Here is a 24410-nt window from a genome sequence, read left to right as displayed (position 1 = left end):
GGTTTTTTCATTTCAAAATAAGCTAAACTCAGCAGCAAGACAAGGTTCATGGTCATGATGTGCCACCTTCCTTTGGCTGTCACTTTACCTAATTGCACCTAAAGGTGCAGTTGAATTCCTACACTCATCTCTTCCCTCAAACGCTTCACTGCTTCCCAGCACTACAGTATAAGCTCTTCAGATTTTTATGTATCTGCTTTCTCCCTGGGATGCCTCATCTGGTGCTGTGCAGAAAACAAGGGTGCCTTTCCATGCTGAAGTCCCCTCCCTGTGATTTGGCCGTGTTAAGCACTTACCCTGCAAACATGAAGTGTTTACGCACCCCCCCAGCAAACTGCACCCATGTAGGAAGCTGTTCTCAGCATGTCTGTGCTGCAGAGGTGGTGGCAGATGAGTTCATTCTTTGGTAGCAAGCAACACCAGGATGTATTCCAAAATACATAGCCTTTTGGGGCAAAGATCTGTGCTAGAAGTGACCAATGTGTTCTGCTGAGCGGTACACCCATTGCCCCACCTTCAGGCCCTGATGTAATGCCTCTGTGAAAATGGAACGGGCAGAGGAACAGGCAGAGACCAAATTATCCTTGTTCCTTGCATAACTCAATTCCTCGCTTGTGATACTAGACTGGTAGCCTCCAGGGAGAAGAAACTGTACTGCCAGAGGAACATTCACATCAAATCTCAAGTTTCTGCATTTCTGAAAGTTCTCCTGAGGGCTTAAGGAGGACTCTTTTAGGCAACCAGAATCAGAAGCCTTAAGGGAATAGAAGATTTGCAAAGGGCTGTGGTGAAGGACTTAGGGAAGAATTCTGCTTGGCCAGACTTGGGGAAAAAAAGAGAAAAGAATAATGTATTCATACTGAGCAATTAATTTTTCTAGAAACGTTCTCCTGCTTAAATTATAACCAAGCCCTGGCACTGCTGAGTGCTGTGATTTAATACCCCCATAATTAAAGACTTTGTTGTCATCCAAAGTCCTCACTGTGCAGAGAAAAATCAGCTCAAGAGCAGCAGAAATGTTTTTTAGAAGTCGAAGGCTGATGAACATGAATTCACTTATGAGAAGACTTCCGACACAGCCCTCAAACCTCCCGTCAGCTCTCACCCCATCCCCAGGGCGGAGTGCTGGTGCGCTTTCCCAAGGCATCCTGCCCCAGCCTGCTGGCTTTGCCCAGGCGGGTTTGGTCAAGGGAAGCAGGGTCCACAATACCCAGCTAGGCCTTCCACACTAGGATAACCTGGAGAAAGACGGGCGAGACAAACTGAGAAGTCATCCAGGAGCACTGAGGTGCTCCGTAAGTGATGAGAGATGCTTCCCCAGGAAATAGAGATGTTGGCTCTGTTCTACCTGCAGTGAGCTCTGCAATGCTCAAACACCAGCGCATGAGGGGAGCTTTAAACAAACCCCTGTACTAAGGGCTGCAACATTCACACTCCAACCCTTAAAATGGTCCCAAGTGTTTCTTTCAGAATTACTACTTTGACAAGTGAGAAGTCTTTATTGTTTTATCACTCCTAAGGTGCCTGAATAGATCGTCCAGCCTCCTTAGTAGGCTTCAGCCATAAAGAAACTGTCATATAAATAATTTAAAAATTCATTAATAGGGCCAACAACTCGATGAAATGACAACTCTAACACAATCCAGGAGCACAAAACTTCAACACTGTATTCCACTGAAAGGACTTCCATCACTTCTGAACATGCATTTATGTGCAGAAACACACACCCTTCTTTTAGCATTCTGGTACAGAGCTTCGAAGTATCTTTCAGCTTATGTAAAGCATTCATGTGAGCAAAGTGAATTTACCATGAAACTAAAGCGAGTGTCAGTGGTAGACTGTTTTCAGATGTCAAGACAGACGACTATGAACTTTAAAACCTCCCTCTTCTGCTTTATTGACAGGTAAATTGTTCAAAAATGTTCTCACAATTCAATAATTACAAAGACTTAGACTTACATTAAAAAAGTAAAAACCAGAAAACCCCCAAAGCAGTAGTGTCCAGCTCCATCTGAGCCCCTTTATCAAGAATCTGAGAAAAAGAGCAAGTACTGTCGAACACTTAACATAACAGGATTAAATGTTGACTAGAACACTCAGTTTAAACTAAAGATAAGTGCACGTCCTATACAGTGTTTCAGAAAAGAACATTAGCCATTGGTATATCATTAGCCCATTTAAACCAAATTTTAAATAAGTGACATCCAACTGTCATAAAATTGGCACAGAAGGCACACTAGTGTGACAATGACAAACTGGATATGCCAGCCACTGAATTAATTACAAGCTTTTAATGAAACATGGTCACAAATCTTTGATTACTAAATGTATAATACATGGAAGCATGAGATTAAATATACACGCAAAACATCACCACTGCACGTGGGCCATAGCAAAATATACAGGAGTGTGTTGTGCATTTTTCTACATGATCAATACTTGATTAATAATCATGGGGTCTTCATGCAGGTGAGGATACAATTAATGAGAAAAGCAGCACCCCCAGTTACACGTCCTTCACGTTCCACTTTGGTAACCAAAAAACCAGACTGATGTTTTAGTGCGATATAGTTCCTTAGATCGAGCAGACTTCAAGGGCAATGCATCCACAAGAAGGCTTGCTAGCTTAACAATGTAGTGTGTCCTTACACCAAAAAACCCAGGAGAAACAACTTCTTGGAAGGAGATAGGCAGGATCTAGAAGTAAAATTTTCTTTCCCAGCAGCAATTACTGATATTTTAAAAGCCCTGACTAATGCCTGATTGATGAGGACTAAAAAGCAGGGTACAGGTAAAAGATAACTGGGAGTAGTCCTATATACAAGACTAAGAAGTTGGTAGAAAGATAGAAAGACAGTTATGCAGCTGTATATGTAATGGCTAAATGAATTAAAAGGCCACAAAACTATAATCAACTTTTATTTGACTTCCTGGTGATTCTGCTGATGTTGGAAACGACCTACAGCTTCCTAGCATTCTCCTTAAGATTTAGGAAACAAACAGTTATGGGAAAAAGGGAAGAGAGTATTCATCTGACGATGTAACCAGACCTGCCTGCATTTCCTATTTAGAGGTCCAAATTGTGTCTAAAAGAATTTCCTGCTAACGAGACATTACATCATTCTATAGAAAAATAATATTCCTGATATTGTAGCAACATTATCAGTATCTCTCTCTATTTCTTTTTCAGCATAAGAATAAGACTATTTACTGGTGGCCTTAAATGCTCCTATGCAATAAAACTGTGTCACAGCTGTGCAGAAAGGAATCAACTGTAACTGAGCGGTGAACAATTCTGCATAAAAAGCTCGATCGCTATTTAGTAAAGAATTTTCTTCATTTCAATAGTTTGTATCTACAATCTGGATATATAATTATTCTTGTACAACACTAGAGATTCAGTGTCAGTCTTGGCACTAGCATCTGAGACAGCTTTGCCCTGCTCTTGAATACTCCACGGAGTAGTGGATGATCGAAGCCAGAGTGGTGAGAGCGGTAGTGTTATGCGTCACAGGTTGACTGGTCCAGTCCGTCTAGTGTAAGCTGATTCCTATGAGGAGAGTTGGGACTTGGGGGACCACTTGGATTTGAGCTATTTGAGGGAGTAGAGTGTTTGGTGGAGTCTGAATCAGGCTGTTAATGAGAAACATGGGGGAAAAAAAAAAAAGTTATGCTTACTTAAAATCAATTCTTCACACTCAAAAGCTTTCAAAGGTAGTCAAAAATTAGGGTGAGCAACACCTACGAAGCAGTGTGTATCAGATTTATTTCATAGCTAAACATTCATGCAAATACTTCTGTTACCATCAATGGGCTCTAGCACAGCCCTGAAGGTGACCTCCTGACATAACAGGAATTCTGGCAAAGTACATGGAAATTGCTGCATCTCAGGCTTCTCCAGCCACTGCAAAGCTTTCCTATCTGAAAGTGTCTCTTTGTTCACTGTCGTTCTGGATTTACCAGCCCGTGTTTTTTAAGCAGTTTTTATAGCCTAGGAGATTTATCTGCCCATATAAACATGTAAACAATTACAGTCAAATAATCTTCAGTTTGGTGAAAAGGAAGGAAACAAGCATATGAACTCTTTACAAAACAGCAAAAGCATGTGAGGTGCCTGACAAAAGGGTGAAGCTTGCCAAGTATCAGCTTGGTGATCTGGAAACAGAATATACTTACTGGAGATGCCCTGCGTCAATATCTAATAAAGAGAGTCTATCCACAGTTATTTTCCCAGCGTTAGGTTGGTTGCTGAATATTTGCCTTCACAGACTGGTCTCACTTCAACAGGATGGCTGGCAAGTTTCCCACTATTTTGGTGAGTTACAACTCTGAGCAGTGCACACATTCACAGCTAGTGAAATACTGCACAGGAAAAACCGGTACTATCGCAGCAACTTACTTTCAAGAAAGGGAATGTATATTTAGCAAATAGATTGAAAGGTAATATCCTTCAAGAATGCTGTTCACAAGGTTTTGCATGGCTCAAACAATAATATCTATAACAAGATTATCCTAATATGATCCAATTCATGCCGTGATAAAGCCAAAATAAAGCCAAAAGGTGTTATTAGAGCCTCCCTTTTCAAGTTTCAAACTACTACTAAGAAGCCATAAGAAATTGTAGCATCTCTGAAAAGGAAAACATTGTAAAAACCTTAGAATCCTCCACTACTTGTGCCTACAAACAGCAACTATCATTAGAGCATGAAACTCACAGAATTTGGGAAGGATGCTGCAGAAAACCTAAGTCAACTGACATAGTCCATCATCTGGAAGATCAAGACAGTTTCAAGAATACTTGTGTTTAGAGATTCCTATTTTCATATGCTTTTAATAGCTTACTCAAGGCAACAAAGGAAGTTGGAGCATGGCTGTGAACAGAACTCTGGACAAGTGCTTTGACCTGGGGTGTACTAAGGCATCCTGCAAACATCTGGCTTCAGGAAAACACCCTTCAAAACCCAGAACATTACACAGGCCTGCAGCTGGGTACCAGAAAGCGCTAAAGATGCAAAGACCTTGATCTAGGGGTTTGCCTTCCGGGAATAATACCTAACACTGTCCTTGCACAGGTAGTGCTTGAGCAAAGCTTGGAATAATCTACACCCATGATAAATCAAGGAAATAAAAATTACGTCTTCTCTCTTAATTCAGCAACACCAGTTTTGTACAGGACATTTTCAGTTTAGTGACTGCTAGCACATACTTTTACTCTTGCTAAAAGCAATTTTACTTATTTTAAAATATGGTTCCTTCTCAAGTTACATGACAAAAAGTCTTCCTTAAGGCAGCACAGAAAATTACTTAACTAGTTGTATTACTTTGCTATTCTATGCTAATAGCCCAGAGAACATTTTTAGGAGCTTTGAGGACACTTCATCAATTAGTCACATTTCCCTTGTCTACAAAGCTTAATCCAAGACATTCTTAAATATCTTAAAATATCACTATAAAAAGATCTTTTCACAGCTTTACTTTTGGGCTGGCATCTCCAACTTGCAAGCACATATTACAGGCTGGAGAAAATATTTGCGGAAGGAAAACATCTCCATAAAGAACACAGTTTTTATGAAGTATTTCCTCAGAAATCTAATTTATTGGAAGAAGAAAATCTACGGCAACAGGATATCATCAGTCTCCATTTAATAAAAGCTACTTTACCTCTTTGTCAAACTCCTGGTCAGGATCAGACATGCTTCGGGAAGGCACGGCTCCTCCCACATCACTGCCACCTGTAGAGAAAGAAGGGAAAAAGGCAGGTTTACACCTCTTGTTCAACCTGTAAATTACAGCTCAGAACTGACAAGATTGCTTCCAGCCTTACTTGATGAGGGCCATGAAATATAGGTTTTGTTTCTCTGCTGCTGCTGCCGTGAGAGGTTAGCTGTAGAGGGACATGGTTTTTCATCCTGCGCAGCAGGTAGGACACTCTATAGTTGAAATGAAACACCTTGTTAGCTAGCAGCAAAAGCTATCCAATTAGGAGTTGTTACTCATGAAAACTGTACTGTGCTTTTGAAGCTATTACAACCAGTGTTGGTAGAAAAACTGAACTTACTTGACCACATCCACATATTTTCAGTAACAGACACAAACCCTGAGAAAGACAGAGAAAGAACTAAGCCCCACAGCAGCCACTGGAACCTGTCAGCCAGCAAACCCTCTATGAAGGGGCAGGGACTGTACCAACAGCTCTGCTTTCCTTCCTCCTCCTGCTGAAAGGACAAATGCATTACCCTCATCTGGGCTAGCTGAGAAAGACAAGAGAAAGCCCAACCAGCAGCTATAAAATGGAAGGTACGGAACATAGAAGTATCCCTTTGTGCCTTCCTCTCTTGGAATTAACACTAAAATAGCTTACAAAATGCTGTATTTGTTAAATGCAAAATAAAAATAATGCTATAAAGCACTGCAACTTACACGCATTTTAGTTACCTTCACAGCATTAGTTTCCCCCCTCCTTGTTTTTGCTCTAGAATTGGCAAAGTGCCACAAGCACACCACTCCAGTTCCTAACAGTTTGTAGCTACTCCTACCCTTTGATAGGGAAGCAGAGGAGGGACAGGAAGAGGAAGAAAGCAGAGGGGAGCCTTGCAGTGAGGAATGGTCACTCTCGAGAGAGGTTTCAGCAGAGACAGAGCTCATGTGATAGACGTGCTCAAAGCCTGTTGGAGGTGGTATCAGAGCAGAATGTCGTGAGGATGAGGGGGAAGGAAATTCATTCTGTTATTTTAAGAAAACAAACAAGAAAAAGGAAGGAGGAGAGGCTGATTATTTACAAAATTACTAACAAGGTCCTGGCAGTGATATCTATTTCTTTCAGTGTCTCATTCATAAGTCAGCTAACAGTATTTCTTTGCACAGGATTTAGAAGCATTGCACATTAGGAAGGTCCACCTTTCTCAAAATAACTAAACGAGGATTTTGTACAGAGATGATACTTGAACCCCATACAGCTCATCTTCACAGTTTTTCTGAGCAAGAACAAATGCACATATATCTCCCTCTCTTTAAAATGTATTTTACCAGCGGGAGGTCCATGAGAACCTGCATTCCATCTCCTGGTCCCATATGAGCCACATGGTTGAAATTCGTTGGGTTAGAAATCATCTTTGACCTTAGCTCAGGGTCTCTAAGCATTTCCCTAGAAGAACAGAGTGATTTTTACCATCAGCATTCCCAGTCTCTGCACGTCGTCATATCTTAAGTTACATACCACGACTAAATTCTTACCGCCTTTGCTGTAATCGCTCTTCCTCGGGAACCTTAAATACAAATCTTCTTTTGCTCCTAGTTCGAAGCATTTGCTTCTTGCTGTTGTCAGATGTTTCTGGTACACTGAGGACAGCTCCTGCTGCAGTATCACAATGCAATTTTACATACATATGTTGACCCAGACATATCCAATACAAGTTTCATCTCGTGCAAAGGTAACACTGCTTAAAATTACCCTGTTAGCTCCATATCATTTTCCCATTTCTCCCCTTGCTCAGTACTCACCTGCAAACGCGTTCTTGAAATATATCAGTCTTGGTGGCTCGCAGTTAAGGAGATTCAGCGTGCCATCCATGTTTAACGGTCTGATCTGTTTTGAGGAAGGAGGCAGAGAATTAACCCAAGCCTAGCATACACTGTGAAGAAATATCTCAATTTGGAATTAGCCCAATTAAATTCTATATCCAAAGAAAACTACTTACCCTTCGCAGGCCAATAGTTTGGACCCATTCCATAGTATTAACATCAAATACGTCAACACCATACTCGCTGTACACTGTTACATAGGAAGAATTGCAACCTGCATAGATTAAAAAGAAACATAAAACTCTGATGTGGTTTCAGTAGTCCAGAATTCACATACATTTGGGCAAATTTCAATAGTTACAAGGTTTACACTTCGTGAAAGATACATTTTAAAACACTTTCTCCCAGCCCTGCTTTCAAACAGATATTTTTGTGATAACAGATTCGCTAACGACAACTGCAGCATCATGGAAAGATTTGAATTTGACCCTTTCAGTATTTTTAAACTTCAAATTATGATTTCATGAAATTGCAAAATGGCATCTGAAGTTTTCAGACATACACAAATTTGCTGCTTGGTAGGAAGCGAGCAGCTAGCTTTTCTACAGATGCAGATTACTTCATTTCGGAAGCAGCAAACTAACTATACATCTGCTGCAGGGGAAAAGAGAGGGCCACCATCTGTGAGGTGGGTCATGAAGTCATGATGCGGATCTGTTCTCAATTTCCTTCCTCTTTTGCTAACAATTATCTAGCTTTAGATATTCATGTATGAGTTGCTTTCATCAAGTTAACAGAAAAATGTCACAATGCTTAAAGCCCACAACCCATTTTCTCTTTTCAACATTTAAAAAAAAAAAAAAAAGGCATAAAAGGCATCAGCAGACAAGTTTATTTTGGCTCAAATGAAAAGCAGAGATCCTTAGAGCTTCGTATCAATATGCCTCTGCTCATGTAAAGACTGCATCTTTATGTAAAGAGCAGTTACTAGAAATTTATGGGATTTAATAGAGAAAAGAGCTGCTTCCATAAACAAAAGGAATATAACCCAGTAGGAAATTAAACGCATCACAGAATCTTCTTAGAAGAACTGAAGTAAGGTTGTGGTGCTATTTTTTTAATTAATTCACAGAAAGCCTCAGACAACTATCATAAATACATATCCCAGAAGTGATTTCTAGTCAAGTATTTATTATACAGGGTCATGGTTGGCTTGGAAGTCCAAATCAAAGGACACTACTGAGCATCAGACAGAAACACCAACTGCTTCTGCCTGGCCAGCTTGTAGCCGAGGCTGCACTTACCAGTCAGAGCTGATGAGCTTGATCAGACCTCAACTGGTTCCCGGAGAGACACATATGTGTCTGCACTGGGCTTGCCCACGCTACGGCATTGAGACCTGCTGGCTCCACATCTTTGCCCTGTGCTGTACTCAAGCCAAGCAGCCCCACAACAGCTACACTGACTCTGTACAGAACCAGCACATTAAGCTGATTTAACTGCAACCTAGACAGGCCACCAAGTTAACAGAGCTGACTATGTTAGCACAGACCTCAGCCTCTCCTAGCATGAAGGGACTGAATGCCCTAGAAACAAATTCTCCATTGTACCCTAAAACCTCTCCTACAATACAGTTCTTTACCATAGCAGAAACTGCAACAGGGGCAGAACCATTTGCACTCTGATGATCTCCTGATGGGACAGTTAAAAAAAGCCACCATTACTAGTGCCTGACTAGGAATGAAGATGGAGGACAAGGCTAATGAAAAGGAAAGCAATCCAGTTTCCTTTGGCAGTGGAAAAAAATTGCTCTTTCTACAAAACCAGCCCTAGGCCAATGCCACTCAGGACTGCACATACAAGAATGCTATGAAATAGTTTACAGTAAGACCAGCTTCTAATAATAACAGACAAAACCATTAGCTAGCACGCCTAGTTTGCTGAAATGCAAAAAACTAAAGCTGATAAAGAAAAAGGAAACATTAGCTTTGGCTAATGGTTTTTTAAAGTAAATTTGCAACTACACTGTTTCCTTGGGCCTTCACTTCAGACTTCTGTACAGAACTAGGTCAGAATAAAGCAAGCAAACAATTTCAGTTCAGGACAACTAAAATAAAACAAACTTCCATTAGGGCCTGGCCTGATCAATGTGCACCTAACTGCTTACTGTACTATTTAAACAAAAAGCTATTTCTTGCCTTCCATCATTCAAAACATTTTAATTACTGTTTGAGATCCAAATAGAAATCCCAGTTTTATCATTAACTGCCTTTAACTACTGAATACTTAAAAATGCTCTGCATGTGCTTCTATCCTAACTAGCTGATAAAGCAATGCTCCTGAAACAAGCAGAGGGGTTGAAAAATTACCCTCCACCTGCCTATATTACTTTTGGAAATTCTTCCCCTAAAAATAGAACCAAAAGGATAAAAAATGCTATGAGTTCTGCCAAAAGTCATATTTTTACATCTTATTTTGTTATCTTTATGAACCTTTAAGTTTCAGTTACATTTCTTCTTCAATTTTCTATTGTACTTTGAGTGCAGGACATGGAAGACATCCTACAAACAACTAGACTGTTACATTTTCTAGGGGAGCAACAATCTTTACAGAATTTCACAGACCAGTAGTGTTGCATGTCCTGCATTCAGGATTATTCTCTGTAGTTATTCCATTATTCATTCTTCTGTGTCCCGCAACAAGAAGAGCTGCTCTTGCAGCATTCAGGATCTCAGCCCAAGATATGGCCAATTCCAAAACTACCATCAGGAAGAATTATGTATCCTGTTAACTCATCAAAACTTAAACTATTGATGTTGAAAGACAAACCCAAGCAAAATAGAATACAATGCTGATTATTTTTAGACAAGTAAAGCAGCAACAGGGATATGGCAACAGAAAAACATATACATACTACAGGCAACAGGAGTTGCAGGCCACATTAGTTCCTGCATGCGTGACCTTCGACCTTGCGAATCGACGTATACTCCCATATGGCTGAAGCAAAGCAGGTATTCCTCATTACTGAGCTCCACAGCACAAAGGGCATCAAAAGACTGCTGTGAGAGGAAGATAAGCGAGGGGTCATTAGGATTTACCAGGTTTATAGATTGTCCATCTCCCTGGATGGTCAACAGAGAGAACCCAGACTGGTAGCCAACACAGAGCTTGTCCTTGAACACTGTCATCCACTGTACAGTTCCTGGAGCCTGAATTTCACCAAATTTTTTGTGGAAAGGTTTAGTTCTGTGAATTTCATAGCAAAAAACCTGTCGTTTGACAGCCACAAACAAACACGTCGAAGAACTCTTCTTCAGTGTTCCAGTTGTAATCAATTGGCAGCCTTTTGTTTCTGCAAGCTTAATGTCAAAGTTTCCTTCTGACCCATCCAGAGAGGCCCAGGGGTAAAGGTGAACGTGATGGTTCCGACCACAGATGAGGATGATAATTTTCTCTTTGGGAGCAAGCTCGATCTGGTACACCTTCTTGCAGTCAGCAGCTCGGACTATCACTGCAAAGAAAACAAGAGGTGCTGTAAGTTAAACAAGAAAACCACCAGGCCTGGAAACATTGCAGTGTTACATACTGATGTCTGAAAATGAATCTAAACACAGACACATACCAGATAAGAAACAGCACTTATTATACATGTTCAATCTTTTGTTATTCTCAGAACAATGAAACAAAGCATTCCTGTAACTCATTCTGTTGATACAAAGTCTCAGCAACACTTTGCAGGAAAAGACTGCTTAACATCTGGGATAAATGGAGAAAATTTTTCACATAATATCTGTACTATCTATACACTGCAAGATGCTGTATCTTCTGAAATGGGTCCCACCTTCAGGAAAATATCCGCATCTTCAGTAGATTACAGAGGAAGATCAAATTAGCAGAATACAAAGAGAAGAAATATAAAGTATTTAATGCTGATAACTGAGTATACAAAATGCTGTACTGTTGGCAAATGTCTTAGCCAAATACAAAAGCAGCACAGTAAGCAGGTGCTGAACACCTATACGGAAAGGCAAAAAATGCTGTGTGATGGGAAAAGAATAAGGAGGAACCAGCTTAAGCTGCAGTGAGAGGGGTTTAGGCCAGGTGCCAGGAAAAGCCTTCTCACAGTAAGGACTAGTTTGACTACCCATGGAAGCTGGGGAGTTTTACCTTCTTTAAAACAGGGTTAGAGGCAACTAAGGGGGTTAGGTACAATTGTTCTGCTTTGGAGATCACGGGTATACAGGCACTTTCAGGAAAGTACTGAGTATTTCATGGGGAATAAATAGAAAAGACTAAGTAATTCCAAATTAGGAAACATTATATGCATGAGCCAGTTATATTAAAATGTCACTTTCATTTTTCTGTTAGCTGAATATATTAAAAATATTTGTGAATGCTAATTTTAAAAAATTAACTAGAAATTTTATGCATTTTTTCACCATTAGTTGAATAACCGTGCCAAGTTACCAAATTCTGTAAACTTTGCAACAACTTTGGCTCCAACTCCAGCTTACAGTTTAGTTTACTTGTCAAGAACTAAGTAATATTCTGACCAAAGACCTTTGATATAAGCAGCTGGCAGCTAATTAACACTGAAAATTACAACTGCCATAAAATAAGGGATTACGATTTATAAAAATGCTATTAACATACAGGAACTGGCCAAAGAAAACGCCTGCAAAACATCTTAAAACCAAAACTGGCAATTCCTTTTCACATTTCCACATGACACGGTGATGCAGATAATCATTCCTTTATGAAATGACCTTTTAAATTCAATGTACAATTTTCTTTTACGCATGAAGCTGTACTGGAATCTCTGGAATTATTTGCATCTAAAGTTATTTTTATATCTAAGTACTTACAGAATGGTGACCACTGGAAGTTTACTCAAAGGAATGGCATTTATTACTGCTAAAAAGAATTTCAAATATCTGCTGTCTCCATGTGCAATGCAGATTCTCCTGGAATCAGGCAATGCCTTATTCTAAGCAAGAAGCTTTCTGGCCCAAAACCACATCCCTGACTTCATTTGATTCTGAAAGTCAAGTAAGTCTTTAAAAACCTGTATTCACTGCTTTATTTTACATTGAAATGCAACTTCCAGCATAACCGCAATCCAACTTTCAAAACTGCCATAAACTAAATTGCATTGAAAAAAGAAATTCAAATTCTTCCATCAATGCAAACTTTCTTGAAATTGGAATGACGATGACTAAAAACAATCAAAGGGATATTTCAGGAGTGTCTCAGTGATTTTTCCAAATGCGGAAATAGCACCTCTTAATTTTACAAATCTGTATTACTGACCTCAACATCCTCAACTCCCAGACAGTTAAAGACAACAGAAGAACCCAAGCTTAGAGGTTATAAATATAGGTGAAGAGAGCATTGGGTGTTTTGTTAGAAACAATACTATCAGAAAGCCAAGGTTGTTACCTCTTACACCACAAAAAACATGGATTTAGAGTATTGTCTAAATTTAGAGTGCCTCAGGAGTTATAAGAAAGCATGGATTTCACAAGGTATGTTTGGTGCTTTTAAATTCAGAGAAGAAACCCCCCAACAAGTATTTCCTGTGGTAATTTGGAAAAGGATAGTACATGAATGTATTTTAAATCTGCACTGCTTCTTAGAAGTATATTACTTAACTTCTACAAATTCAGTTTAACTCAACTAGTTTATTAATTTTTTTTGTTCATTTGCTTGTTAAAAAAAAAAATCTTACTTTGGAAACAGATTGCAAATTTAATCAGACTTGTTCTTTGCTTTTCCATGCTTAAAATTGCATTTTGTACAGACTGACCCCAAATATCCCCATACTCAGGTACTAGTAATCCTTCTGGCCTCCATGCTTTCCCCATCACACCAAGCCATGTCTCCCACTGTTATTTGCGTTTGTGCTCAGTATATTAGGGTAAGGGAAAAATGCTTCCCCTATTCCTTGGCTGTGATGCCTAATAATACAATAGAGGGATATGCCTGTGCTGCCCAGTGACTACACAGCATACACTTTCCTTTGATACATGGAGCATGCTCTGCGTGAATTTCTGGAATGGACATCCTAAGTCCTCCGGAAGATCAGGCTTAGCTGATCCCATTTTTCCCAAAGCAGAGGGCAGAATGCATTAAGAAAAGGAAGGAAAAAGCAGGTTCAGGAAGAAGCATGGGGTCAGGGAGATTAAGAGATAACGGAAAGGGCACAAGTAAGGCATTTGCTCTGGCCATCATCAGGAAACAGGATGCGAGTGGTTGTCAAATTTCTGGAAGAAACAGACAATGATATGTAGTGGCTTTAATGGAAAGTCTACAAACTCTTGTGTTGCTTGCACTGGCTGTCTAGCTTCTAATTCATGGCAGTGTAAGTCCTCTGACAGTACAGGTTGGAATAAGTCTGCTTCGATGTCTAGTTTTTCTCACTCAATGCAAGTTCTATTCAGTAAGTGCCTGATAATTCACTGTGCATCAACTGCTGCTGTGTAGGCTGTGCGTGCTCTGTGTGCTGAAGCATTTTGTTACCTGCTGTGGGAACACAGTTAAGGTGAGAATGTGTCAGAATATGCCCAGTAACTCATCCCTTTAATTTCAGCAAGTCAACTGAATGTAATGATAATGATGAAATAAGTGCTTGTATCTCACATTCACTTTTCCCTTCTCATCAATTAACTGAGTGCTTAATACTTAATATACATGAAGGGCTGTTGTATAACCTATATTATAACAGCATTAGAAGTGATGGAGCTCATTATTCTCTGTGCAACTACTGCATGCATTATGGCCTAACTTACCATCGCGGGTCACCTCTATCACATACAGTCCTTCTTCTGAGCCAATTGCTATTCTATCTTGATCTAAACGAGGAAGGGGGAGGGGGGAAGAAAAAAAAAAATCTATTAATTCAGCTGCATTTAATCTTCTCTTTAAAACAGATGCTTTGCTTTGAGCAGCTGAGAAAATTTCTGGACGAACAGATTTTCAACAGCAAATCAATTTTGCTTAACTTCGTGCAGTCTGTCAAATGCATGCTATATATCATGTTGCTACAACAACCTGTTAAACAACTGAACAGTATTATTTACTCTGAGTGGATGAAGAAATTTGAATATCAATACAAGATTAGCATTTCCCTCTGTTGTTAAATTCTTACAAAGGAATTCAGCTGAGGAATTTATTTGAGGTGTCAGTGCTCTCACTACAGAAACCCATCTAAAAGCTCCAACAACCCTCATACACTTACGAAAGTTAAAACAAACATACCTACAATAGCAGCAGCTAAACTTGCTTTAATAAGAGGCAGTGTACTGTCATAGGCTTCTTGTGGAATATGCACAACCTGGTTTTTCAGCCTGTTTTTGTGCAAGATAGACTGCAACCCTTCTAGGATTCCAACCCACTTTCTCTTCTCATTCTCATTTTCCGTCAGGATCAGTAGAGAACAAGACTTTGAAGGCAAACCTAAGAGAGAAGCTGTCACCTTTTAACAGAGAGAGTGAAATTAATAAAAGTAATAGAAGCCTTTTTTGTCAGTATTATATACATCATAGAAGCGTGAAAGTAAAATACTCTTCTTTATGACAACGTGATGATGTACCTGAGGGATATGCAACACAGCCCACAGCTAATATGACCACAGTGCTTCAAAAAACCCCACACAAGCTACAGTAGCTTTGTTTAAAAATACTCAGTCTTGCTTAACCATTCTGAATCCTAAAATATGGGCAAGGTATGCTACATTCCTTTCCTACAATAATCAGTACACGGCAGTAAAAGGCTCCTTCCTGCTCTGAACTGGAATTGCAGTAGCATGCCATAATTTGTCCTGATTCCTCCCCCCAGCATTTTTTAATAACTTATTTTAAATGGCACACATGCTTTCTGAGCCAGATGCATTTAAACAAAATGGCATTGCTAGGGTCAGTTCTACATTTTGATTTTGCTACTTGATTTTCAAAGTATTTGTCCGGGGGGAAGAGCACATTATATGTGCATTAAAAGCTCTAAAGAAAAGCAATGTTTTGAGACTGAAGTACTGCATTCTCCTACTTCCCCATGTTGAAAGGAAATCACTGTGGCTTCACCTAGTTTTCAGGTAAATTGTCCTATAGATCTAAAAGCAGAATATATTCTGAATAGAAAAACTATCCAAAACCTTTCTGTTGTCCAAAGTATGCACTTAAGTAGTTCTTAATGTAAGTTTTGTGTCCTCTATGAAGAGACTGAAGGGTTTGTGAGATCATGGGAACTATGCTTTCAGTCACAAGCTGGCCATCAGCCAGTATCAGTCCCCAGAACAGACTTTTAGAATAACAATATTTAAACAGAAAAAGGCAGCAAAAGCTGTAAAAGTGCGGAACTGAAGGCTGTAACATGGAATAACACACCTTCAGCCTATAGGCCTTGATAAGAAAATCACCATAAAGATGGATGATACAGTTATGCAACATACTCTTCCTGAAAGAGTGAATTAAGCAATTAATACTCATCTTAAAGATAAAACATATCTGAAAATAAATTTGGGACAGAGTATGATGCCAAAGACAGAACTCCAGAAGTAAGATGAAAGTGAAAAGCAGTAGGAAAATAACTGAGCAGTTTGCAATTGCTTGTAGCTGTTATTAATCTGCATCAAGCTTTGTTCATGTCTAAACTGTAACTAAGCATTAATATTTTAAAGATGGGGCATAATGGATAATATTTCTAAATTTGAAAACAAAACCAAATCAAACCCGACTTCAGCTATGGTTTTGCTTTTGAAGCACCACCAGACTTCTCAGTCTTTTGAAGGCAGCATCTTAATGCAGTCAGACGTGGAAAAAAAATAGAAGTTGGTCATAACAGAAATAGCATTATTCATCATACAAAAATCCAGTATTTGCTATGAAACTCAAGGCTCCTTAGCTCAAATTGCTAAATGGTGTAAGGACTCCCCTAAAGACACTCTTGTCAGCCATGTATCAATGGCAGCACTTAAACTACAGTGTTGGATGGACTAACATCCAGCTTTAAAATCTGGTTACCAAAGAGAGATATGACTCAGAGACAAGTTCTTCCTCTTCTTGATTTCATGGGGGGCTAGAGGTGGCAATATTTCAGTGTTTGGCAGCATTCTGGTATTGCTTTCTGGTGGTGGAAGATCAAAAAGAAATGAAAATCTGTCTTTGGTGGGCCACCAATATCATCATGTGTTACGTGAAACAATATGTATGAAAGAAGGATCAGATTTTTACACAGATGATGTAAAGTAACAGTTTTAGCTGTTGTGCAGAAGCCACTCTATGTCATTACATCAGCAAGATGCAAATCTAGCATTAAATGAAATGAAGAAAATAGACTCTCTTACATCAGGTATTACTGGTTTCCAGTTTTAGAAATTCCTTTTTTGAAGGAGAACATAAAACTGAGAAGAGAGGTGGACTTTGGCAGCATCTTCTCTGGCCCCTTCAAAAGGCTATCTAAATGGATATGATCACACACCAGGCTTCCAGGTAATTCATTTCAGATCTCTTTAGTAGGGGATGATCTGATCAAACTGTGGAGACATTTTGTCATGTCTATCCACACAAATATTCTTACATGGGGATATTTGACTTTTTTCTTAGATATCCTTTCAGTTAAAAACTGGAGGCAGAAATTAGAGCAGCAAGTCAGGTAGGCTAAAATGTATGGATACCTTGTTCTTAAACAAATCAACCACCATTCTGTATAGCACATTTTCTTTCCTCAGAAGTTGTTTCCCATAGTATTCTGTGTTTGCTAATTTGAGAAGAGAGCAGGCAGATGGAAATTAAAAACACAACAACAAACAAACAAAACCCATTTAGAAACAAGTAAGAAGAAAACAAAAGTAAAAGTAGTAGTAAACTAAAGGATGGAAATCCACTGCAGAAAATATTTCTACATAAAAGGAGAAAAGCAAAGCCGCAGAAGCATTCAAGTAGCCAAGGCATTTCCTAAGCAAAACCCTAAAGGACCAAATGATTTGGACTGCATGTGACTGTCAGCTCTTTGGCTTCCATGTTCCACTGACTTGAGTCTATATCACCAAGGTTCAGAGACTATGAAAACAGTGAGTTTGTGTATTTAAATGCAAGAGATTGTAGATAGTAGTTATTGACCTACTCTTCTCTCTATTTTAAAATTTCAAATTAAATATAATCCACATAAAACCTAGGAAAGATGTTCCTGTTAAAACTAAACACAGCATTCAGAGAGAACATACATTCAACAGGACATTGTAACTAAGCTAATTATTTTCTAATTTTATATTTTTTCTACTGTACTTCAATATGAAATTAAGGAAACTGAAATTTCAAATGTATTTTTTTTATATACAAGACAACACATGACAAAACTAGAATCAGTGAGCACAACCCAGCTTCAGCCTACTGTGTACAGCATCAGTTCCTAAAGCAAGAGTCCTCCAAAGCCAAGAAAGAACCACTAGGATCTGGCAATATCAATGGAAGAGGAGACAGGAATATACTGAATTATAATCAAGAAAATAAAAAACTCCAAACTTTATATATGAGGAAGTAGCAAAAGAAGAACTTTGTTCTTCACAATTCAATTGTAAGAGGAGTACTATATTGTTCCTCTACACATTTCAGAACCCCTTGTAAATTCTTATACTTCTGCATAACCTAATAAACATTAAATATGGATAATGTACTTCGCTGTCAAAGCAAAACACTAGTAATTAGCTTGTATTTTCTTTAAGAGTAAATTGGTAGCCTTACCCTGAATATGCAAGGGATGTCTTTACGAGTTGCATGTATTACATCTGATGCTAGGACAGAGCTCACACAAAAATCTTCATCTCTAGTAAGAAAGAGAGCAAGAGAATCACATATATGCCCACACTAACATTATTCAACAAAATCTAATTGATATTGCAACTGGTTCAATAGGCTGCAATCTCCTAACACCGCACAGAGGTCACAACTGCCATCACTGCTTGTTATGCTCTAACCATCCTTGACCTAAACAACTCACAAGCTTTAGTTATGTTTCTACAGCATTTAGTACATGTAACTCAGTCCACCTGAAGTTAGGTGGGGTGGCTTTATGTAGTTTTGGTTTACCAACCACACCTAATCTACAATTAGCAGCAAGAATATTATTCTTCCAGGCCAGCAGACACATTAGAAACAAATAATTCATACCTCAATGTGTAGCAAGAGAAGGGCCTTTGGAAAAAAAGAAAAATCACATAAAAAGCTCTTGGCAACATAATTATAGTTTGTGGGATTCAAATAAAGGTTTTCAAAACAGTTAGATTTTATTCTCTATTACAGTAAAATAAACAGACATCAGAACAACTTTTGCATTTCAGAGTGCTCCACCCCAGAGGGCTTGACTACACAAGCCTTTTTAAACTGAATGTGACCAAGCTGATCACCATAATTGCCAATTTTAGTGTAAAGATGACACTAATGCCTGAAACCTGCCCATGCTAGAATTCATAGCTGTGGTGGTTAACACCTACTAAAACATCTAAGAATCCTCAGAAGACAGATTCAAAGAGGCAGCTACAATAAGCAGATAAAGCATGGGACAGTTGGTATAATGCTTGGCTAAGTTGCTTCAAGCAGTGTATTGATGTGAATGCTGCTATTTGCAACACTTCCACATTTCTGCTCCTGCTGCCAGCATGTCAGAGAGAGCTGACACTGACAGTTCTAAGAGAATAAATGTGAGAACAGAACAGCAGTACTACTGGTGCAACTCCAGAGTCCTAGTGCCTGGAAAAAATATGGATCAAGGTGCTTGTGCATGCAAACTTTACATTTGACAGAGACAGAAGGTGCTGTAACATTAAAAGGTATTACCTTTTTTATGGTATTTCCATAAATGGAAATAAAAAAAACTTCTTGGTTACTCTGGTCAACGTAAGACTCAGATCTTTTGCAGACAGTACTCAGTGGCTCAAATGGTTCACCATGAAAAAGTAACTCCTGTCAGAAGGCAGGGTCAAAACCATTTGTACTGTCAATTAGTTGGTGCTTTTCTGAAGACTACTTCTGTTTTTCTAATGTTCCTGAAATTACTGGGTATGGGATGATCTGTGACTCAATGTTGAGGTCAGAGTGTGTGGGGGGAAAACAATCAAACAAATTCTATTTTTTTTCCATGTGTGCATATGGAATTCTAAGAAGACCCATGCTAACATTGTAAGTATTAGTGATTGTAGTATAAGTGACTATAAAGACACTTCAGTGACTTGCTATTGAGCCAATCAATTCAGCCTAATACAGCTGCAGCCTGTATACAGAACACACAAATCTTTTGTTGATCAGAGCTCCCATGATCTTAAAGTTTCTCATGTACTATAAATAAGTATTCCTGATTGGAAAAAAATACAGAGGGTTTCTACTCTGTCATAATAATACAAACCTGAGATCCAAGACTTGACTTGCAACAACTCCAGGCTGGGTAGATTTTCCTTCAGGCACATCATATAAGAACAGCTTACAGTCACAGACAACTGCATAAGCTCTCTGCCACCCTTTCTTCACTCCTGTAGGCTTCGGGACCTGCATATAAATAACTGATTGCTTATTAAACGTAAGCATATGTAATAGACACAGAAAGCAGGGCATTTAGAAAAGCTTATACTTAGATCAATGGAATTAAAACACGTTCTACTTGCCCTTCAAAACAGAGTTAAAAATGTCAAGTAATCAAGCAATCATTTTTCCTCCCTTAAGTTCAGCCATTCCCTGTTACAGTTTAATAAATGTATGAGGTAGTACAAGGACAAACAATGGGGTTGTATATTCCACAAATGCCAAAATGGTAGGACAGTTTACCTTTCATATTATGCTTACATCAACGATGACAGAAATTCTTCCTTAAAGCATGCTTCCCCCTCCCCCACTGCTTATGAACATTGCAGCTACTAATCTACTAACCTTTAGCTCTTCTAGTAAAACCAACCGTTTCTCCCACATCTAAAGCAACGAAGGTTAAATAAGTTACACAGATGGCACACAAAGCCCTAAGGCTTTAGCACAATTTAGGAGAGCTGTTTAAACATACTTAGAGGTTCCAAGCTGCATAGCTCTAAGTGAAGTTTAGTATTCTTCTCTTGGACAAGAACAAAAGACTGTTACCTTTACATAACCTTTATAGGCAGTTCCTATTCCTCTTTGCACATCTACTCCAAGAGGCCTCTTGGCTTGCTCAGGGGGTATGGGGCAGACCTGAGGTGCGCTATCCTTGCAGGAAACATGGCATGCAAATGAACACACTAAGTACAAAAGAGAAAATGCACAGTGAAATGCGTGTATGAGTCAGTCATAACAGGAGATTAACATAGGCTACCCTTATGCTCAGCAAATCAATTAATCACACTGAAACTGGCAGTCAAATACTGCGATAGCCCACTATGCTAAAGGAATGAACACATCTAGTATAAGACTCTCCAAAGTGCTTTTATTGTCTCTTTTAAGCCTATTACTTCCACAAAGGGCAGGAACTGAGTCCAGATTTCAAGGTAACTTATGAAAGCATTTTCCAGAAGGAAAACAAGTTGGTCAGCCTCACTGGTATTAAGCACAAACTAAACCAGTCACAGAATTGAAAAAGTATTAATAAAGGAGGAATAAAAATTACATGGCAGTGATAGGAGACAAGATAAATAGAGTGGGTGTTTAATTCGATCCAAGTATGCAAGAATAATGCAAAGACAAAGTAAAACTAAAGTGACAAAAGAAGGGGGGGGGGGGGATTAAACTATTAAACACAGGCAATAGACTTGAAAGCATAATAAAGTAAAAACCAGGGGACAAAGACTGAAATGCTGTGTGGTGAAAGAGACATAGAGTTCAACCATACTAATTGTTGCATCTTTTCTTACCATTTACACCACACAGAGACGTTAGCAAGGAACAGATGTCTCTAGGTCTCTTGTCTATAAAGCACTCCACACAGAAGCACTACACAGAAAAAACTCAGAATATACACTCAGGCATACTGTCTCACTTCACATGAGGCAGACTACAAGAACTGCAGAATGAATTAACACGTGATATCAAGGCATCTGACTCTCAGTTTATGGGCCAGATCTTTCCACAGGGACTTTGCCTGGTTTGTCCCAGTTATCCTGTTTCTACCAGTAGGCTTGGGAAGGCAGTGGGAGAGTGGCACAGCACTGTGCTCTATTCTCTGCTTCCTTCTAGCCACATTCTTAGAATTGGGCATTTGGCAGATACCCTATCGACATGTAGACCCATAGTTACAAAGGGTGAAAGGATTCCAGTTTAAACCTGGGAACAGCCTGCTTTCTGCTAGAGCCACAGACTGGCCTACAAACCTCCTCCTCACGATGCCTGAGGGAACAGCCAGGGGAGAGGGCAGGCCAGAGCAGCCTGCCCAACTTGTTCTTTGAGCTGCGGTCTGCTCCCAGGAGGACAGGGGTTACCAAAAAGTACTGCATGTGCTCCCCAAGACCAGATGATAAATTCAGCTCTTTCAGGAGGCATCATAATTATCTGGAACTGTGCATATCAAAGCACACAGGTTACATAATAGGGAAAAATCCACAGGATATAGCCGGTTCCACAGGCCTCTGGAAGTGCAGCTGTACTTTATCTTAATCTCCAGCATTAAAAAGAAGAGAAATCGGGAAAAGCAAGTGTTTGGGAGTGGAACATCGCAAAATTCTGTTCTACTGGAGTCATCTACATTTTTATGTCAAAATGATTCTGGTTTGTTTTTTTTTTTCCTGTAGCTATCACAATGTGGAGTAGAAGAGGCAAACTGGAAAACTGATGTAGAGTTTCAACAAAATATGAGCGAAGAGAAACCCCCAAAGCTGGTAGCTACACTAAAGGAAAAACCATTTCAAACTTGCAGGAAGAGATGCAAAACAAGAGTTTAGAACTGTCATCAACAGGAGACAAAAGGAAGCCCCAGGGCAAGTGCTGGCAGAGCACAGGTGCTCCCGGGGAAGAGCCGCCACCAGATTTTCCAGGAAAAAAGCCCTGAAGGGCAGACGAAGCAATCTGAATATGATACTGAAGGTGTCAGTGGAGAGGGTTTCACTAGCAAGAACTAAGCTAGGCACAGAAATACGTAAGGTTATTTATACAGATTTGTGTGTTCATGTGTCTAATCAAGATACAGATAAGTACTTTCAAATAGAATTCCTCCATATACTCAACGTGGAATTCAACAGCGACACATGCATCACAGAAAGCATTGTAAATAAAACTAATGGACAGCAAGACAGGCTACAGGCCAAAAACCCCAGCAAATGGTCCTCCCAACATACAGGCTTTACGATCAGGATAGCACAAAATAGACAGACGCAGATTTATGTTACCAGAGCATTGCCATACTCTTCTCCACTACAGAAACATAAAACAGTCCTGCCTTCCCCACTTCGCCCCCCCAACTCACAATGTAACAGCACTAATGGTAGCAGAATGAATTAGTAATATGAAAGGGAACCATAAGGGCTTATATTAATTCTTTGATTTTAGAAGTCTGATGATGATGCAAAAGAAAGGAGAACCATTCAGTGGCAGCTACCCCTCCCATCCTCTCTCCACAGAAAAGGTTGCCTTAAAACACTTTCCAGTTTGGGGACAATTTTTCAGGGACTTGCTGAAAACACAAAAAGTTTAACTGACTCACCGTCACAGGCATAACCTTGTCGAACTAATCCCACCATAAGAGAAGTGCAGTGACTACACTGAGTGGGGCTTGTGAATGACTTGATATTGAGCTGGTGAGCTTTAGGCTGAAAGATACATTTAGGATAAAAAAAAACCAGTAACTTTTCACTTTCTGTACTTATGTAATATAACAACCCCCTTCACCACCCTCCAGCTTACATTACAAAACCTGGGCTGCTTTTAAGTAAGTGCAGCTTCTAAAAGATGTTGCAAGACAACAGTAACAATTTTTTTTCCAACTGCATAAGACACTCAAACCCAAACCTACAACCATTTTTTGCCATCCCTTCTGACAAATTAAAATCTATCAACTTGCATGTGGAAACATTTGATTAAAAACACAGATCTAACAAACAAACACATGACAAACCCAAACAGGACAACAATAAACAGAGAGGGCTAATTTATAAATGGTATTTTTTCCTTTGTTCTTTAGAATAAGGTTAGCACAGTCCCCCTACCTTTGGTACAGCTAGAGAAATGGATTGAATGGTGGGGGAAGGAGCAGCAGGCATCCTCTGAAGCCGAATTGGTTCCTGAATCACAAAAAACTGTAATTGAGCAAAATGAGGCTTCAAGAATTTGTTTCAAGATTGGGGTGGCAAAGCTTATTGTGTTCTGATTTTTTTTCCTTTTTTTTTTTTTTTTTTTTTTAAATTATCAACAATTTAATCATCATAAACATTGCCATTCTGATTTAAGAGAAACAGATCGTGTTTTAAAGCACTCACAGGAAAGCCTGCACACAAACACACAAGCAGCAATACAGAAAACACACGTAAATGAGGTACATCAACATACATAGAGCCAGCAAAAAGGTTTCATTTGCAGCTGTCCCCAAAGCAGTTGCAATTAACACTGACACATTGTAAATAAGCAACATTCAATCCTTCTTCGTAATGAATGCTGCAATATGTATTTATCATGAATAAGACAGAGACTTTCTAATGAATTTTTCTGCAGGGTAAGAAAAATGGCTCTTACTTCTTGTTGTTGCTCTGCAGTTACAACCGAAGTAGATGGTGAAACTTCTGACTTGGGACCCTGGGTTTCCTGTTCACTAATAGAACTCGTCTGCAAAAGTGATAGCAAACATGTTAGATTAGATACCACAGATCTGACGAAGTGTTCTCACATCAACAAGATGGAAACAAAAACCTATGCTGATTTCTATACGCACTACACATACCTCTAACAACTTTCCACTCT

At 39.3% G+C, this 24410-nt stretch overlaps 1 protein-coding gene across 11 annotated transcripts in view; it reads right to left on the bottom strand.

Annotated features, from left to right (window-relative positions):
* Positions 1-1869: 1869 nt before the first annotated feature.
* Positions 1870-24410, bottom strand: part of CDC42BPB (CDC42 binding protein kinase beta) — a 96295-nt gene continuing 73754 nt past the window's right edge. For 4 of the 11 annotated variants that reach the window (XM_030485436.1, XM_030485437.1, XM_030485439.1 and 1 more), the window contains 16 exons: positions 24186-24275; positions 23663-23752; positions 23161-23266; positions 20634-20770; positions 19915-20054; positions 18258-18339; positions 14779-14995; positions 14310-14372; positions 10436-11032; positions 7698-7795; positions 7501-7585; positions 7234-7354; positions 7027-7144; positions 5825-5930; positions 5662-5732; positions 1874-3633 (listed from right to left, as the gene is read on the bottom strand). In XM_030485436.1, coding sequence (XP_030341296.1) covers positions 3502-3633; positions 5662-5732; positions 5825-5930; positions 7027-7144; positions 7234-7354; positions 7501-7585; positions 7698-7795; positions 10436-11032; positions 14310-14372; positions 14779-14995; positions 18258-18339; positions 19915-20054; positions 20634-20770; positions 23161-23266; positions 23663-23752; positions 24186-24275 — 2253 coding nt within the window. In that variant the 3' untranslated portion in view covers positions 1874-3501. Of the gene's footprint in view, positions 3634-5661; positions 5733-5824; positions 5931-6058; positions 6098-7026; positions 7145-7233; positions 7355-7500; positions 7586-7697; positions 7796-10435; positions 11033-14309; positions 14373-14778; positions 14996-18257; positions 18340-19914; positions 20055-20633; positions 20771-23160; positions 23267-23662; positions 23753-24185; positions 24276-24410 lie in introns of all 11 variants that reach the window. The other 7 variants (XM_030485440.1, XR_003991333.1, XM_030485431.1 and 4 more) reach the window with 7 other exon arrangements.

The sequence above is a fragment of the Strigops habroptila genome, chromosome 4 (genome assembly GCF_004027225.2).
Source record: "Strigops habroptila isolate Jane chromosome 4, bStrHab1.2.pri, whole genome shotgun sequence".
NCBI lineage: Eukaryota > Metazoa > Chordata > Aves > Psittaciformes > Psittacidae > Strigops > Strigops habroptila.
The sequence above is the reverse complement of the archived record's forward strand: the minus strand, read 5'-3'. Positions and strand labels throughout refer to the sequence as shown.